Source organism: Lepisma saccharinum, chromosome 1, assembly GCF_977018435.1.
Source record: "Lepisma saccharinum chromosome 1, izLepSacc3.1, whole genome shotgun sequence".
NCBI lineage: Eukaryota > Metazoa > Arthropoda > Insecta > Zygentoma > Lepismatidae > Lepisma > Lepisma saccharinum.
In genome coordinates, this window is record NC_139229.1 from 20,209,046 (window position 1) to 20,228,959 (window position 19,914).

At 36.5% G+C, this 19,914-nt stretch overlaps 1 protein-coding gene across 2 annotated transcripts in view; it reads right to left on the minus strand.

The window, feature by feature from the left end:
- Cdc27 (cell division cycle protein 27) overlaps positions 1-13,026 on the minus strand; it is a 57,894-nt gene extending 44,868 nt beyond the window's left edge. For both annotated transcript variants that reach the window (XM_083129435.1, XM_083129434.1), the window contains exons 1-5: positions 12,855-13,026; positions 7,194-7,269; positions 4,620-4,767; positions 3,448-3,840; positions 1,672-1,875 (exon numbers count right to left, since the gene is read on the minus strand). In XM_083129435.1, coding sequence (XP_082985561.1) covers positions 1,672-1,875; positions 3,448-3,840; positions 4,620-4,767; positions 7,194-7,269; positions 12,855-12,878 — 845 coding nt within the window. In that variant the 5' untranslated portion in view covers positions 12,879-13,026. The remainder of the gene's footprint in view (positions 1-1,671; positions 1,876-3,447; positions 3,841-4,619; positions 4,768-7,193; positions 7,270-12,854) is intronic.
- Between the last annotated feature and the right edge of the window lie 6,888 nt (positions 13,027-19,914).

The window sequence follows — 19,914 nt, forward strand, 5'->3', positions numbered from 1 at the left end:
CATAAAGGAGAATACTTCGAAAAACAATAAAGCAGTTTTCAATGCCAAATTCCTGTTTTTTCATTGTTAAGCTCAAAATATAAATAGTGACCCTCGTAAAATACTATTCAGCAATGCACAAGCACTGTTCCAATGAATATGCCATGCTGAATCAATTAAAAAAACAGGCACAGTAGTGGCGAAAGTGAGCGAAGAGAATTCAAGGAACCAGGGGCAGCCTAGGATTCTCTCAAGAGTCCAATTTCGGCACAAAATCTTGATATACGATTTTTCACGTAAATGTATAGCCAATACTTAGACACATGTTGCATGCGACTGTTGGAAATATTTCGACCTGCTAGTATTGCCATATACGAAGATATGACCCAAAAATGGCACTTTTCACTCAACCCATAAAATCACCAGTCAAATATTCATCAAATGTTGCACATGACCAATATTGGTCGCAAATGACAGACTGACATGGCATCAGTTATCAAATGCCTAATTATGACCCTTCGATAATTTCTTACAAATTTTTTTTACTCAGAAGTTCATTTCTGGAAAAAATTGAATGCTGCTTTCCGTCAATTATTAATTTATATAATTTTCTGTACGGAGCGAACTGATAATTTTAAGCATTGAAAAATATCTCAATGGATGAGGCTTTATAATGCAGAAAACCCAGTGTAAATATTTCTTACGGTTTCATTATATACATTTCCAAAGTTTGGGTTGTGCGACTTTTGAAACACACTGTATGAGATGCTGAGTATCACAGTACGTATTCAAATATCGCTAAATTAGAGAAAGCAGGAAATGGGGTGTTGGGGGACAAAGGTTAAGAAATTGTTACGGACTCTTATGGAATGTACACAACATTGATAAAAAAAAAAATAATTTGCTAACTAACGCTGTACTGCAATTTGAACTTAGAATCATCAAAATTTCGTACATATTACAGAAAAAGATCACCATCGCCAGGCTGAAATTTTTAGTCGCCATGGCGAGCTGGTGACCAGAATTTCTCGAGCCCTGCTGGTGAGTTTGAAAATTTGGATCATTCAAGCTTTTTAAAGTCAATCACCCCCCCCCCCCCCACCTCTCTCAAACACACACAAACAAACATACATACAGGGGTAGACAAAACTAAAAATAATTCAGGAACCTGCATTTTTTTAAATATGGGGTAAGCCCCAAATCCAACTGAGATAAAGCTACACGTCTTGAACTAGTGACTTTAAAACATTTTGTTTATTATTAAATACAAGATTGGATTAAAAGTAATTAATTCTTGGGTTAGAGCGGCCTTCCTAAACAAGGCTCTACTGGTAACAATATAAATAACTATGCAATACATTCTAATACATGGCCGACTCTCACCATTATCATTACAGATTTTAAAATTTGGAAAGCAAAAGTGCAAAAATTTACAATGGAATGTTAATTATTCTGATTTTATGATACACTTGACACAAAAAACATACAAACATGAAAAACTAATACCGTACTATTTACTTTTAAAAAAGAAAGATAATGGAAATATCCACAAGTGAACTTGAATTATTAGAACTGTATTTGAAAATTCAGACACGAGGTGAAAATTTTCAAGGTTCCATCGCAACCGGACACCCTGTATTTACCTAGCACTGCATATGTATATATATATGCTAAAGACATAAATCAACTTGCCTTGGCGTTAGTGGACTGACATTGCTGTGACCTCCAAACACAATGCGGAATCTGTATGGCTTCCCTCGTCCGGACACAGAATGGTGCGTAGGTCCTGAGTTACACGATGATTGAGAAGTAAGTATTGGGCTATCTTCTGGTGTACTTCTTATATTTGACGGAACATTTTGAAAGTTCAAACAGTTCAACTGCTGAATAGGTGTGCTGGAAATATAATACATTAGTACAGAAGTGAATCAGAACATGTATGTTTTCTTCACAATTGCCCACGTTAATACACTCAACACAATAAAATAAATTTGCAAATGTGCCTTATAGTGCGGTAGTTTTCGTCGATTCAACTTGTAGACTAAGAAACCATTAATCCTCATCAGGGAAATGGTAAAATTTAATTAACTTGCATCTAAAATGGCATGTTACCAGCTAGTGCAGGGGTTCTCAAACTTTTTGCTGTGGCGGCTCCCCTCAGTTGCCAAAATCTGCATGCACCTCCCCTCAATGAAAGACTGCCACCAAGTCTGTTAATGTGTTCATCAACATTGGTACACATACAAGTAATAAAAACATGTGTGATTAATACAGGTGATGTACACTTTTTAATGTTCATAACCTGGTATCAGTTTACTCAGCGATGCAATATTCATGAGGAAAATGGGTAAATACAGTCACTAAACCTGGATGATAGATGTTAATTACAAACAAGATCCTCCTTGGCATCACACAGTGTATTGAATCTGGGTACATATTTCAAAATAACAAGGTTCATCTCACTCTGGATGTTTACTCTTGATCTGCATTTGGACTTTATCATCACCATAGCTGAAAATCCAGTTTCACACATAAGAAGTCGCAGAACACGCAAAGCCTTCCTAACTCTACTCATTCCTCCCAAGCTTCAAAGAAAAAAAAATAGTTGCCATTGTGTTGTTTGCGGAATGACCAATAATCTTATCTGCTGTGGTAAAATTTGTTGGATGGCCTTTGATTGAATCCCTGATTCAGTTGTGCTGGGAGTCCTGTGGAAATTATCGATTTTAATTGTAGTTCTGTTTTTCTATCAACACGTTCAATGCAAAAAAGCAATCACCAATGTTCTCATTTTCAATCTATCTCTTCCAAAGCAGCAACTTCCTTTTGAAGACAGCCATTCTGATTGAGTCATGTGTTATTTCCAGAACTGTTCGCAGAAGGTCGTACGAAAAAGAACTCAATTGTGCATAGTTTCTGTTGAAAATCAAGATATTCATATTTATTTTAAGAATAAATTGGAATTTCAGGAGAAAATAAATATTTTTCCAGATGTTCTCCGTGCCTCCGCAAGCAGGCACATCTCACAGATTGAATACCACTGAGCTACTGCACAAAAAGTAATTTTTCTGTATTGCCACATCACTCCTATAACTGCATAAATGCATCAGTACTAAATTTACAAGTCACTAAGTTTCATACATTTAATGAGGAAATATATACATATGGAAATCGCAGTTTTAAATCTAACAAATACTGTATCGGTTTATATTATTGGTAATTTTATATCTGTATTGGGAAAAAAATCATTCCAGTTATGAAAATTACCATGGAAAACTCAAATACTTTTAGAGAAATTATTTTACTAATTTTTTTTATAGCAGAGGGTGTGAAATGAAGGTAAGTAACTAGAGTTGATAAAACAAAAAAACACATTACATTGTCACTTCATATCTGTTCAATATGCACATCACAGTAACTTTCTTCAGAAGTTAAAAAGAAAAAAAATCAAAATGTGAAAATACTCACCTATTGATAGTGTTGACAGTTGACTCACTGGTTACATTTAAATTCCAAGTTGAAACATTTTCGGTATTTTGATTATTTACAAAGTTCACTACAGGATTTGTGCCATGGCACATATTAAAATTTTCCAAGTGTGTAACCTGAAATGTGCGTGCCGGATCAGGTTTTTCACCCAAATTACAAAGGTCCTCAAACGAATACCACAGAAATGGATTCAGTTTTAATGATTTACGATATGCCTCTGCTGCACGTCCAAGTCTTTCTGTCTGAGAACAAATTTTGGCAAGAAGCTGCAGGGCGAAACATGCTAAGTCCCCAAACTCATTCACTATGTCTTCAAGATTCCGACACTTCGTTACATCACCTCCTGTTATAACTGACTCTGCTTCTGCTAATCTGTTTAAAGAAGACAAAAGTAATTTACAATAAATAAACTCGATACATATAATTAGAGGCACGTATATTTTGTTCTCCATGGAAATATGAACAACACCACAACGTAACGTTCATTGTTCATGTTTTTGACAAGCGTGAAGCTAGTTTTCCTACCATGATTTGACACAAAATGATGCAAAATTAAATTAAAAAAAGAAATTTAGAGTTTATGTACGACACCTTCTCAAGTCATAATTATACTGAGAGTTATGCAAATCATGGGAAATTGATTAATTCTGCTGTAACTATCTGAAGCAGCAAAAACAGACTCCCTTACACAGGAATAAAGTTAATACTCTGACAATGACATAAATGCACTATTAGAAGGGAAAAGTTTAGTTTGTGTAACAAGTATAGTTTTAAAATCTATTTACCATTTTAACACCAAAATGCTCTTGGTCATGAAATGTGGCCAGTTTTTGCAACAAAATCTTGATCTTTTATGCACTATAAATATGTGGCTCTACACATATTTGTATTCAATTCTGAAAACTATGTTGTAGTCATAAAAATAGGTTGATGTAACCATTTAGTCTTTTAAGCCATTGAGGAGCAAGGACATTGCTTAATATCTGAGGTAAGCCAATAAATTGTTGATAAGCTTTACTTCACTATCAATAATTTCCTCTAAAACCATAACCAATGCAGCAATAACTTACTTGAAATTTACGTTAAAAAAAATGGTGTTTATTTTCAAGATAATTAAAACAAATTAAAATTCACCATAAACAGGTACTTACTTCTGGAGATCTAAGCAACATTTGGCCATCAAATATTTACACTGTGGCGAGCGCGTTCCTTTCTTGCTCAGGACTGAGTAAGCCTGGCCTGGTTTACCAGATCTATAGTAACAGGTGGCCAGGAGAAACAAGGTTTCATCTGAATCAACTGCAGAAGAGAGAAAAATATATAAGCAAGACAATGGTAGTTTGCCTTATTCCACTGGTCCCTTCTTATAATATTTCATAAAAATTAATTTCATGTAATATAAGAAATAGCATTGTATAAATATAACTCTTTCATTACAGTCGATTTTCTTCAATGTGGGTAACTAACGGAAAGTGACTGCAATCGATTTCAAATATTCTCGTAGCTGCTGAATGTGGAGCAAAGAAAAGCATTACCAGAATATGCTGACATCTAGTGTCTGGCATTTGAACTGTTTCACAAAGAAATAACGTGCTTTGGTACTGAACACATGAAAACATGTACCGCCGTGTGTATGTAAACAATAATGGCAACAAGAATCATTTAAACACTCCTGTGGCATGCCCAGGATTTTCTAAGGGGGGTGGAGTGCATAATACAGTCAGTGGGGCATGGTTTCCACTAGTCGCACACCTGAGTGAGCTCCTTCATCAACCGACGTCAGTATGGAATACCTTCGCTGTTAGATTTAGTTCTCTTACCACAAATACATTGTCCAAGGCTTCACAACAACAACAAAAAAGTCATTACTTGTGCTAAGAGAACTAAAGCTAGTAAGCCTAACCTAACAATGAGAACATTTATCGTGGCATCAGTTGACAAAGGAACACAATTGGGTGTGATAAGTGAGACCTATACAGCATTTGTAAAATAAGAGACCCATGCTGCATGTGCTAAGGTGAAAGTATTTCTGGCCTTGTCCTTGTAGTAAAGTACCCACAGGGTACAACCAACCTCTAATAAAAAAAGTACCCATACGAGGGGGATTTGCTGAACACACTACCTCGAAAATTGGCCAAGATCAGGAGCATGTGGATCTACCTCCATATTTCCATTTAATTTTTTTTAAAATTTATTTTGTCGATTATCTCATATGTAATTCTCCTACATTTTTGAAAGGCCTCCACAATGACATAGTGGTAACCTAGATGCCATGTAATCAAGGGGTCCCGGGTTCAATACATTGTGGAAGCACATGGCACAGTGGTTCGGATTGCCCTTTGAACTGTAGGCTCGGTCTTGATTAGCCTTTCTGTACATAAACTGCAACATCAAATATTTTTAAGGAAAGCTGGTAGAAATGTGATATAACATATAATTGCTGTGGAATATTTATAAATAAATATTCCAATAAGTCAGGGAAATTTACTGTTTCTAGAAAGATCAACATTTTTGTAGTAGTGCACTAAAAGTAGGTTTTTAACAATGGCAGTAGAAATTGAAGATGAAACACTCTAGGAAAAGGGGACAAATTTGTACTACTTTCATGCAGAAAACTACTGCAGTAAGTGGCTATTGACATTAACCACTTTCTTGTTGCAATTTTTGGGCTGTGTTTGATTCATACTAGAATTGATGCATATATTACTAAATTTTACTATAATTATGTATTACTTGTAGGGCTGAATCGATACAGATGTATCAATGTACAAATTGTAAGTAAGTACGGACTGGACCTACAGTTTAAAGTGGAATCCGAACCACTATGTGTCTCCACCGGGTATCGAACCTGGGACCCCTTGATTACAAGAGAGGAAATCTAGAATAACACAATCTGGTTAATTTAAGGCCCTTTGGCATTGTAATCAAGCGGCCCCTGGTTTGATACCCAGTGCAGGCACATGGCATAGTGGTTCGAATCCCCCTTTAAACTGTACGTCCAGTCCCGATTAGCCTTCAGTGTATAAAGTGGATTTAAAACAACAAATCAAACAGTTGTTTTTTTTTTTCACGAGTATATGAGCTGTTTATCTGTGTATATGCATGAAATTTTACACTGAATTATATCATTTGACTTACTGTCAGTGCTCAAAGTGAAGGGGGATGCATGAGGGTATCATCCCTGCAGCTCTCTCATTGTCACCATGTTAAACCATGGAGCATCCGCCCAGCTAATCCCAAGGCTCTACATGGAACACAAAGTCACTAAACAAAATTTTTCACATAATATAGCATTATTGTATTGAGAACTGAGGTAATGTAAGATCATGGATCAAAACATTGCGCATTGTTCACTATTTATCATAGTAAAAAAATAAAAACAATTGATGAGTCCCCAAGTTCCTTTATGCATGAACATTGTAAGAATAATTCCCACTGAAGTTACCCACCCTGGGAAATTGAACCTAGGTCTTCCATGTGGCAGCCAGATGCTCCACCAATTGGACCATTGAGGCTCTTGAACCGATTTATGACCCCCATAAAATTTAAAAATTAGTTCAAGTCTCTTAAATATACATCATGATTTTATGAAGCACGTAGCACACCATTAAACTAAATAATTTCTACACATTGAGAACAGAAAAAAAATTTCAAACACTATCGTTAAAAAAAAAAAACTGCTGAAAAACACACAAATTATGATAATTTGCCCAATTTTCTGTTACCTTCTGCACAGAGCCGTTCTGCCAGAAAAATTGCATCCAGGTATGCATAGTGATTCAAACAATGCCAGATAGCAGCCTGAAACATAACAAAAAAAGAAATTATTTTACTTGTGTAATTATATGAAAGGTGAGAATCAAGAATGTATATTACAAAGATAATAAGACAAAAATACTCCCCACCCCATAGAGCCTTAATATCAGTAGTCTTAAGGAGGGAGTATTTTTTTCCATGACTGTACAATCAAAACTACAAAAATGCTTTCATTTTTCAATGAAAATCTTTTGTAGCACTTATTTTTTTATCTTACAGTGGTATATTTACAGGGATAAAATGAAGAACTGACATAAACTTAATTTCATCACTGTCACTGTCAACCATCGTGTACACACTTTTGTGGAGAATTGATAGTAATTGTTTGGTAAGTCAGCTGTAGAGCATGGAAAGCCAAAGATGCAGCTTTGAATTTAAATTGTATGTTGGCATAGCAATACTTGCATGTGTCTTCTTTGAACAATATCATAATTACTCCAGGTTTTGTGAAATGAGCACACACAAAATAATAATCTGGAGATTTGCCTCAATTACTCTAATTTCAATTTACCCTACTAATTCCTATGGTCATGTTTTCATTACTGAACATGTATGATACATTTATATGAATATTAAAATTTAAGATCATATATCAGAAAATATAGTTAAATTTTTCTTTAGGTGAATAAAAGTTAATTGAAAATAAGAAGCTGTGCTTGTGCTATATATTTCATTCATTCATATATTTGTGCTATGTTTCAAATCTAGGTTTAAAAATAATTCCTCTAATCTATAAGAAATGGGTACAAGAATTAAAGAGGGTGCTCAGAATATAAGTGGCGTAAGTGCAAAAATTAAATACCAGCTAAATAGGTTTGACACAATGATGTTTCACAAGACATTTTATGTAGTGCTTTGCAGAACCATTGAACCAATTTATTGTTGTCTCAGGTCATTTGACATCAAGTATCTCGAACAGTTGGATTACACCACTTTATTCTCAGTGCTTCACACACATACTTATTTTACGAACTGATGAAAATAAATTCACTCCCCCTGTGGCACAAAAAAAACCACTCAATTCCCAGTATCATGGCTGGGTGACTGTGTGTACAAAGTGAAATTACCTTAAGTACACTTAAAATTTGGAAATATGTTGCTGTCTACCCTTGGGGCATTCCAGCATTACGTGTGTGACATTTTACACACAAAAGTTAAGAATCTAGACATGAACTTGGATTAAAATATTCATAATGAACAATTTTATGAAATTATGAAGTTCCTTGTGGTGTCTGCTAGCAAATAAAAAAAATGAATGTGAAGGCATAGGCTGTATGCATGAAAAATATTAACAAAAGTGTGTTACGTGTGACGCTTTAAAAATTTAGCAAATTTTGACTTCATTTGTCGGTGAAGCACATAGGCTGAAGATGCTAGTAACTTTTATTGGTAAAATGTGTAAATTAGATGCATTCACAAACATCTAAACCTTAATGCAATTAAAAACAATAATAATTTCCATGTTAATTCATTTAGTTATTAACATGGAGTGGGCCACTTTTCGTGGAATGTCCCGCTTATTAATTTACATTTTTTTATATCGGTGGAAAATTGAACACATGGTATATGTTATACAATACTGGTGTAATACAATTACACGCCACCATAGGTGAAACGTTCCAATTCAAGCCAAAGCTTATCATGTTCCCATACTCCATGACATTTCCACTGCAAATACCCACCCAGTAAATAATTGGCTCTACATGGAAGGTACATCAAATGTCAAATTCTTCGAAGTAAAAAACAGGTACAATGTGTCACAGAAGTTGACGACAGTATATTGGGATTTAGCATTGCAATCCAATGTTTGTTTTCTTATATTTTTAGCAACTTATTGTAGTAATTTCTATTTATTCAGGTCATTGAAAACATAATTGTATATCTGAAAATCTATGCAATGAAGAAAGACACTGCCACAAAAAAGAATAATACCTAGACTTGAAGAAAAACCTATTGTGCATCTTACAGATATATTGATCAAAAACTTCATCTATTCAAAGTTGAATAATAAAGAAAGAAAGAACAGAATATCAAAACTTTATACATTTTTATTCAATCTGAGCTTGTGTGAAAATCATATGGCCTCAAAGTGATATTTTACATTTCTCTCATAAACACAAGAAAATGCCCAATTTTATATTTTGAAGTATTAAGATACACAAACACACATATTTCCTTTCAGTAACTTTAAGTTGAAAAATGTTTTTAATTCTTTGATTTTACTTGAAGGTAAATGTGAGAAACATTCATGCTATTTAATTATTTGCAAAGCTAACACTTACTTTAGTTATATCACAGGGTGAACTTTTCATTTTATCATCCTTCGCAAGTTTTTCTTCTCTTAAACATGTCAAAATAATTTAATTATGTATTTTATTTTTTTGTGTGTTATAAGCATATTTACAGGTTTTCAAGGAATACTTTTGGCAACTCAATTTCTAGCATTTAAAGAAAAAAAAAAAACAGAATAATGTAGTATGCAGAAAATTATGGATCATATTGCCTCAAATGGTTTTTAAGTGCCATTATGCTCCTTATTACACTTAATACAATTTGTTTTCAGGGAAAATAATTTTTACACTGTTAATGACTATTTCATTTTAACCCTTATCCGGGTAAGCTATTTTTGTAATGTGTCCGGGCAATCAGTGTCTGTCGGAAACTCCATTGTTGTAAATGGATCTTGCTTTTCTAATGCGAGATTTTTATGTGTCATCGATGTGGAAACAACCGATTAACATGATATTTAATCTAATCATCATTGTTATGTCCATAATTCTTGTATTCATCATCATCGTAATTGTATGTTGTTGTAATTTTTGCAGCATAGTATATGAAACATGTTAGGCTGGAAGGGAGTGTGAAGAAGTTGTTTTATTTGCTCATATATTTTTCATTTTTTTCTATTTTATCGCTAATAATATTTTTATGTGTGACTGATTTCTTATTTTTTACAGGAGAAAGTACTTACGCAAATAATTTTCAGTAGCGCTGCCGCCATTTGCTTTCTGCACGAGAGCACAATGTTCTGTGTGTTAGATGACGTAAACCCCATAGTCAGTGTTTCAAACCTCGCAGTTTTTTCACTATAACATGACGTGTCTAGTATTTTTTAAAAAAAATTTAAACTATGCTTGCCTAACCTAACGGGAAATGGTTTGTGGGGCTAACGTCAATGGTTTGTGAAGCTAACGTCAATGGTTTGCGAGGTATTAGCATAATTTCAAATCCAGGCTCGAAAGTAGGTATTTTTTGGTGAACAAGGTTGCAACACTGCATAAAACGACAAAACACTCGCACAACATCAGTACGCTACCGCCATAATGTGTGTTACATAATCGAAATAACGAATAACAGTAAGTACTCATAAATGTAAGAAATAAACATTTTAGCATAATTTCAAATACGGGCACAAAAGTAGGTATTTTTCGGTGAACAAGGTTGCAACACTGCATAAATCGACAAAACACTCGCACAACCCATGATGAACCAGTACGCTATCACCATAATGTGTGTTACAAAATCGAAATAACGAATAACAGTAAGTACTCGTAAATGTAAGAAAGAAGACCTTATTTAAGTTAGAAATTCATTATTTCACCTAAAGAAATGTTCCGCAATGCAGAATAGTATGTTAGCAATGTAAAAAAGTGCAAAATAAATTATATATAGGTGTCACACCTATACGAAAGTAGTACCCTTTATTTTTGATTAAACATTTGTTAAAACATTTTTCAGATAATATTACAACGTTTGTTTGTACACTGTGTCCAACAGACACTGCTTGCCCGTTTACGTTAAGTGAAATGGAAAATATTTTTTTACACCTGACCTACTTTATCAAACAAAGTCAAATATTGTCAAATGAAAAAAGAAAGAAACAAACAAAGTCAAAAGATATCATGTTCCCAGGAAGTATTGTTTGAAGTATGTGACAAAAAAATGTAATCAACAGTGTCTGATAGACACTGGTTGCCCGGATAAGGGTTAAATGAAGATCACAATAAATATAATATGGAAACAATGCTTAATTATATTACAATAAATGTGTATGAGAGCAAGTATCAGGGTGCCAGGTTCAAAACTGTATTGGATACAATTTTTGGCATGAGTTTACAATACCGGACCACTCTCCAATTTCTATAAAATTTCGCCTACTTACTAATTTCGGTGTCCTGATGACGTAACTGTAGTTCATATTTGGCGGTCGCTTGTTAAAATTGTACATTTACGTCTAGAAATTGTAAAATAACCTTGCGATTTACCATGCTGATTGTCCATACACAGCAATTCGGAACCATCTTTCTTTCGCAATTCGTTAATGGTCTTCCTTTATGCACAACAACCTTGCTGACGTAAGACGAGGAATGCCTACGAGGTTAGGTTAGGCCTGTTAGGTTAGGTTCCATTAGCATAAATACAAAGAAAAATTAATATTTTAGCTACGAGAACTATACCTTGTCTTGCCTGTTGATTTCTTCATGTTGGGAAAATGGCATCTTCCGTGGAGCTATTGTTCTTATGGTAGGGTTACGTTACGTTAAGAAAACATAGTTTATTTAATTTTTTTCTCGATTTCCATACTTGACCGACAATTATTACATGCAGATTCGTGTTTAGGAGTTCACAATTAGTGAGTAGGCGACATTTCATAGACATTGGAGAGTGGTCCGGTATTGTAAACTCGTTCCCAATTTTTTCTCTTTTATCACCTCACACTCATCTATACACTGTGTTGGATGCATAATTATTCAAAAACCTACCAAATCAAAATGTTAAACAATCAATCCTTTTCAGTTAAACATGACTAGGTGTGGAAAAATGTTTCGTAAGTTTCATTAAGTTCTACATCATGTGTGTGACATTTACTAAATATGGGTACATACAATGGAAAACTACAGCAGCTATAATGAAATCAACATTATTTAGCATCGAATTACGAACAGTAAAAAAATATTCCATTAGAGCATATAGCTTTATGGCACAATCATTGATGACAATTTCAAAACACCGATTGGCCCCATTCAGATTAATTAGATATCGGTTCACAATGAAAAAATAAAATCAGGTGCATTATTATTGAAATGCTGTTAGTTTCCCACAGCAGATGCTAGTTCTTCAACCAAGGTAGGCAGGCCTACAGATTGGCGTATTCAAAAATTAATATCAATTACTACAATTTAACGTCGCAAGGAATTTACTTCAAGTGATAACCTATTTTTCCAGTAACTTAATTTTACGCAGAATTATATCTGCAGAAACTAGTCTAACAAACAGCAGTAATGCAAGTATATTATTAATGACACAAATATCCTCTTAACAAATCTAGCATCAATAATCACTTCAAAGAATAGATCGTCGTCATTTATGGCTTCCGGGAAAGGAAATAAAAGTCCTAGAATTTACTAGCGTTTAGAAAATCTTTTTCATCCAATAGTAAGTCTGGTACACAAAAAACACATATAATTTTCCTTTTATTGTGCACTATTTTCACTAAATTAATTTTTGTGTAAACTTGTCGCAAACCAAGAAGTAAGCGTACGTTACACTATATTCGAAACTATACATACCTGTAGGGGTTCCAGAACTATCATTTTAATGTGCCCTGATCCTTTTACAAGGTACGCGAGGTATCAAAACTCTAATATCAAGAAACACTACTTATAAAGCAACAAACACTGAAGCACAAATTTACTACTTTCCACACATACATATCGTCTGTTCCACCATATTGGATTTCAATGTTTGAGTTTCGCCGTTAGATGACACTGCCAAGTTTCAAAATATTTTATCAATCTTATCAGATGCGAAACTCGATTTTTAAAGTTCCCGATTTTGGGGGTGGGGGGTGGGAAGGGATAAAAATCATATCCTGAGTAATTTTGAATCAATTGGAATGGTGGTGTTCTAACATATTCAATTTTGTATAGTGGTTTCGTAAATTACGAAATTGAAGTATCGATGTGCTCAGTGGCGTGCCCAAGGAGGAGGCGTTGGTGGGTGATATAACCCCCCTTTGGCCCGGTATTACTAAAAAAAGAACGTCAAGGTAGGAAAATATAGGAAAATGAGAGCGGACTACCAGAAAAGGTGTACAAAACCCTTTCCTTTCGAGGGGTACGCCACTGAATGTGCTTGCTATGCTAGTGGAGAATTATACAAAAATCGATCGATTTTGATTGAAAGTTTCACTCTCCTTTTTAATTCCAAAGTATTACCATAGAGGAACCTATTTAAAAAAGAACGTCAAACGCAGGAGAAGATGGCACAATGAAGGCTGACTTAGCTGACTACTTAATAAGTTATATGCCTCCCACCCCCCCTCCGCTCGAAAACCCTGGCAAACCCACTGGTAATGAAGTTCAATGACGGCAACGAAAAAAGGCTGTTACAGCAGGAGCATATCCCTAGCCAGGATTTTATTTCAGGAGGAGCTTGTAACCGATCTTGACGCACCCTTTATAAAAGTTAACCCGCCCTCGCGGGAAAAAAAGGGCGGCAAGAGACGTTAACGTTTTTTCTGGGTAACGGTTGATGTACGTTGCAGAGAAGACAGTCCGAGTCAAGCATTGATACGGTTAGGATTCGTGTCACCTTGGTTATTGGTTTCGCGGGCTGTGAAAAACTGTAACTGAACTAACGGCCATGATCTCTGCCGGAAAGAGAGATAGTGACTAAAGAACAAACTGTAAGTGAACTATCGGATTAATCTCTGCCGGAAAGAGAGATAGTGTCTAAAGAATAAACTGTGAGTGAACTATCGGCCTGTGCAGTATCTCTACCAGAACCTGAGAAAAGGTTACTAAAGAAGAGAGGCTACATGTTTATTATGAACCAACGACAGGAGGATTAGAAGATTGAAGACGTCGAACTCGGTATCAGCAAGATTTGTGCTTTCCCCCCAACTCCCCCTTAGTGTTCAACGTTAGTGTTTTTCAGCGTGTTTATCGCCAAGTGAAGTAAATACCTAGGTAGTTACATCGAAGACGTAAGTACTCTGTGAAATAACCTCTAAGAACTACGTTTGGTCTAATATATCAACAAATTCACAACGGAAGCTGACTAAGGGCCGTGTGCACGAACGAAGATCAAATTTTAAACTCGGATCGGGAGAGGATCACTGGAAAATTCCATTGCACGAAGACGGTTCAACACTTGATCGCGATCTAGGAACATCAAAACGAGTTTATCTTCTGAACGGCCATTCGCCACCGTTTTGGTGGCCGATCCTGGTTCACGATACTGACGCTTCGTCTGCAGGCAGTTGTTTTTGAATATAAAAAGAGCGGAAAGTGATATCGAGGGCGTGCAAACGCTATAGATGTTGAATATACAATGCTGATAATTCGAGAGTTGTGTAAAGTAATCTAAAAACTGCCAAAATAATAATAATAACTTGTGGTTCTGTGGTGCAAAGCCGAAATGTTTCTAAATACTGTACTTTCTATCCCAGAACACAAAACATGTGCAAATGCAAGGTAAATTAGAACAGAACAATGTTACGATATTGCTACATGATGTTGCTACACGACATGACAATATAAATATATAAGAATTAAGAAATGAAAAATTCAAATACTTACCACAATACAGTAATAATAATAATAAAATATCTTTATTGAGCGGGCGAGTTTCAGCCTACGCTGTTCTCTCGCGAATGCATTTCGTAAGGCATTGAAGTCCCGTAGAAGAAGGTTCCATGCTTTCTCCTTATTCTTTTGTCTTATGCCGTCAGTTCTTTTTTAAGATTATTATTTCTTTAAACCCTACTACATCCTTGTACTCGTCGACAAGGTTGATCAGTACATTTCTCGTATTCCGGAATCGTTTGTAAACCACAGACGTCAGGTGCCTGGGCCTTTAATAAATATTAATACTGTATTTTGTGGTGTATGAATACTTAGATACTTAAATATAAAAATTCACTGCTAGTCTCCTTTTGTGTTATTGACGTTGTTCGACGGCAGAATATACATTACTGGGCCCGTTCCGAAAGTCGCACGAGTTTAACGCGTTAAACGAGTTATGGTAACTGGCCGTTCCATAAGTGCTTCCGTGCGTTTCGTGAGTTTCATTATGCTGTCCCAAAAGTCGCATTCCGTGCGTTTCGTGCAAGAACGAGATTCACCAAACGCACGGGCCAGGATGCTGGTTTGTTCCGTGAAAATCGTCTGCTCCTTGCAGACAAAGCGCGTGCTGATGGATTGAAAATGCACTAGTTCGGAAAATGTATTATAATTTTAACAGATAACGATATGAAGCAACATGCACAAGATAAGTATGCCTTGACCGTTCTTAGAATGTGATTAAAATGAGTAACAGTGGCCATAATAGAGCTTATTTTTGCCATAAGGACATTTCTTCCGCTGACGCCATGCGGAAACTTTCTCTAAACAAAACGCTGCGCCTGCGCTTTCGCCTAGCGTGTCCCATAAGTCTGTAAAATAACTGGTTGAATGCGTTCGTTTCGTTAAGACTTTCGGAACGCACCCACAGGCTACTGAAATCATCCCTAACCCAGGCACGTATCCAGGAATTCCTTTCGGGGAGGGCTGAACACCATTTTTTAAGGGGGTATAGATAGAACCTCACAATTGTTATGTTTAAGGCAGTGGTGGCAATTGGGTTCCAAAATGGGTGTGGGGGGTGTGCAAGAAGAGTTTACTTTCTCTTGGTAGACAAGGCTAGGCTTAACATTAAGAGGCCATGGTGTGGAAGCAAAAAATGGGGAGTAACTATCCCCTAAATCGTCGCCACTGTTTAAGGCTGTCATAGTCATTTTAATCAGAATGTGAAATCGGAACATTTGTCACCACTCGACTCATCTGTTCCAAATGCATTAACATTGTGTGCTGGAACCATCCCAGTATGTGTGTTTGTCCATTCCTTCTCATAAGGCATCAAAATATCTATGGTGTCTTTGGGTGTTTTTATGAAGCTGTTATACATGAACGGAATGGACAATCCACTCTAGAACGCTAGATTCAAACTGTGGGCTGCGAACTGGATGCAGACAGTTCTAGAATATTTCTCTCAGATTCGAGCCTGAACACCACTACTGTGGTACTCGCAAGTGTTCACAATTGTCTGTCACAGCTTCCACAGTCTTGTCATATATCGGCACGAAACAAAGGAAGTCTTCTTGAATACAGCTGAATCGCGAAACAATTAATGCACAGTGAAAACCCTTCCGTTCCCAACACATCTAATGTTTTGTCCCCCAATATGATCAAATGCTTACTCATTTATCTCCAGTGACGTGCCCAAGGGAGGGTTAGTGCGGTTATAACCCTATTTGACCCAGTATTCCTAAAAAAAACGTCAAAGACAGGAAAAGATGGCATAATGAGGACTCACCACCAAAAAAAAGTATGCGTAACCCACTTCCCTTCCGAAAATCCTGGGCACGCCACTCTTTATCTCGGACACATTTTTTTTTTAAAATCAACTCACCAGAAATTTTTATCATTTTGTATTGGAGACTGAAGTAAGATGCGTTCTTCCTGCAGATTTGGATATTGTCCTTTAGGGAGCTGTCTCCTGCCTTCGCACCTAACCTTAATAAAGCCCTACTTTCCCATCCTCGTTACTTGGATCTTCACGACTTAGGAAGATTTCAGACCGAAGGGACACGTGATACATGTCGTTTGGAATGAGCCAATCAACAGTAACTTTTCACACCGTAGCGACACAAAAGGCCGCACAAACCTACTCGTAAATTACTTTCGACTTGTTAAATCCTCAGGCGACACGGTGTGAAATCTCCCTGAGTAGGCCACTGTCGTCGTCGCCACAGAAGAAAAAATTCTCCTCAACCGGTGGAAATGCCCCTAAGTTTTCTTCTTTCTGCTTTATTTTCTGTGCTTGTTCGTTATACAGGCAACATCTTACTTGACGTACACAGGGCATGTACAATACTCATTTTAACGAAAAATCAGTTGAAGTCAAGGGCGGCTCGGTGGCTCCGTTGGTAGAGCCATATTATATGGTAGAGCCCTGATTCGGGTCCTGGTATAGACTGCAATTTCCGCTTAAATGGCTACATATGTAACAACTTCTTGCTTTCTCTTCTCGACATTCATAAACTTTTTGGTTGTCTATTTATGGTAATTAAGTGTTTGAGTGTGTGTCGAACCCAATAGGCTTAAACAAAAGTACTTTTTTATGACATGAAATTCTCGGACTGCATACACGAAACTTGGCCCTGGCACAACTAAATCATCACTCAAAATTTTGATTTTCAGTTGATCTGTGCAGCTTATTTCTTTTTTTAATAAACAGCTCCAATACTCGGTACTGCTGAAATATTCACTTTAGAGTTCGTTATACTATAGGGTGTTTAGTCCATTTCATTTTCGAATCACCAGATCTTATAAAATAACCAATGGACACTGATCACTAGAGACCGGATGTTAGGCAAAATGCCTATTCTTTCTTGTTAGAGATATGATGAAAACGAATGTTGCGAAGGCCAGGGGGGGGAGGGATTAGCTTCATTTAAAGGCATTTTAATTTTGCCTATTTCATACGATATTGCCTATATTATTTCATAAATGCCAGACATTGCCTATTTTAGGCATTTTCTTTAAAATTGAGAGAAAATTGCAGAGGAAATTCGTGTTTCATTTCCCGAAGTTGACTCTTTAATTTCCAGTGCTAAGAAAATATTCCTCAAAGCACCATCCCGGGTTCTTTTGTTTAAAGAAACAGTCCCTGAACTTGCTTTGCCTCCACAGCCAATACTAACTAGATGGGGTACTTGGATATCTGCTGCAGTATATTACGCGACCAACTATCAGAAGGTGGCTGAAATAATTAATTCCCTATCTGAAGATGATGCAACATCAATGCGTGTAACACAGCGTCTTTTGAACAATTCTGTTGTGCAAAACGACTTAATATTCATCACCACCCATTATTCAAATTTGCCAGACACAATAACATTACTGGAAGAGAGAAGTGAAATAGTTATAAATTCTATGGACCGTTTTCATTCTGCAGTTGACCAAATTTGTACTATACCAGGTGCTAAAGGTCAGGCTGTTCGTGAGAAATGTCAGCGAGTTATTGCAGCTAATAAAGACTTGCACAAATTAAGGGCAATTCAACAAGTTCTGAAAGGTGAAAATATACAAACTGAGTTAGATCCTCATGTTCTCGCGTGCTTTAAGTATGCTCCGGTAACATCTGTGGAGGTTGAAAGGTCTTTTTCAATTCTAAAAAATGTGTTGTCCGATCGCAGACATAACTTGTCGGTTGATCACCTGAAGAAATACCTTGTGATGTGCAACCGCAATTAGTGATTCTTATTCAGAGACTGCTAAACCGTACAGTACAAACTTGAAATGCATTTACGTGGTGTGTTAGGAAAGTAATGAGACTGATTTTCTGTAAACGATGAATTTTATTATTTTTACAAATCAAGGTTATCCTCTTCAAAATAGTTCCCTTGGGCAGCTGCACAGCGATGGAGGTGTTGTTTCCATTGTTCGTAACAGTGCTGGAAGGCTTCTGCTGGAATACCTTTTAGCTCGTCGGTTACGCTCTGCTGGATATTATCCAAAGTATCAGAATGGCATCCTTTCAAGTGGTTTTTGAGCAAGGGGAATAAAAAAAAAAGTCTCAGGGACTGAAATCCGGCGAATAAGGGGGCTGAGGAACCACAGGAATGCTTTTTTTGCCAAAAATTCATTGATGGAGACTGCCGTGTGACATGCTGCATTGTCATGGTGCAGCATCTAAGTGCGTGCAATGTCTGGTTGCACACGTGCAACCCTTTCCTGAGTCTTGCAAGGACTTCATTCGGTGCACACGTTCAAATTTAACTCACTACTGATCATTCTCACCGTCAATCAACGATCTGACCTCACCCTTTCCACATTGTCATCCGTTTTTGAGGTTGAAGGTCTTACCGCACGAGGTTCGTCTTCCACTTGTTCTCGGCCTTCTAAAAAGGACTTGTGCCATCTGAACACTTGTGCCCTAGATAGTGTATGTTCTCCATAAGCCCTTTGTAACTTTTCATAAGTCACAGTGGCGGATTCGCCAAGCTTAACACAAAATTTGATGGCACAACATTGTTCAAACTTTTGCCGGTCCATTTTCGTAACGCACCTCACAAACACAACTTCACGCCAGACGGTCTCAACAATTGTGTAGCAACTGTAGCAAGATGAAACTTGTACTGAGTCAACGGCAAGTGTTCACCTACCTGCTGTGTGAAGATGGGGGCAGCAGCGTTGCCGGTTCGTGCACAGTGTTGCCAGTCTCATTACTTTCCTAACAAAACACGTAAACAGTTTCTTTGTTCGAACTGCTGTGTGGAATATATAGTGTAAATTTTTAACTGAAATAACCCTTTTTTAATAGGGGGGGGGGACAATATTACTCTGCGATAAATGCCAAAGTCACTGCCAATTCAATGTAAAAGCTCATACCACAGACCTTATGACTACAAAAGACATAATTCTATCCCATACGATGAGAATTATTAAATATGATGGAAATGAAACTGAAATGCAAACACCTCAATTGCCACGTTTAAAGGTAAAAACCTTTATGGTCCGCCTCCAGTTGTTGTTTTGATAAAGAAAAGTAGATTTCATTGTTCAATATGTGCTTTTGATCTCT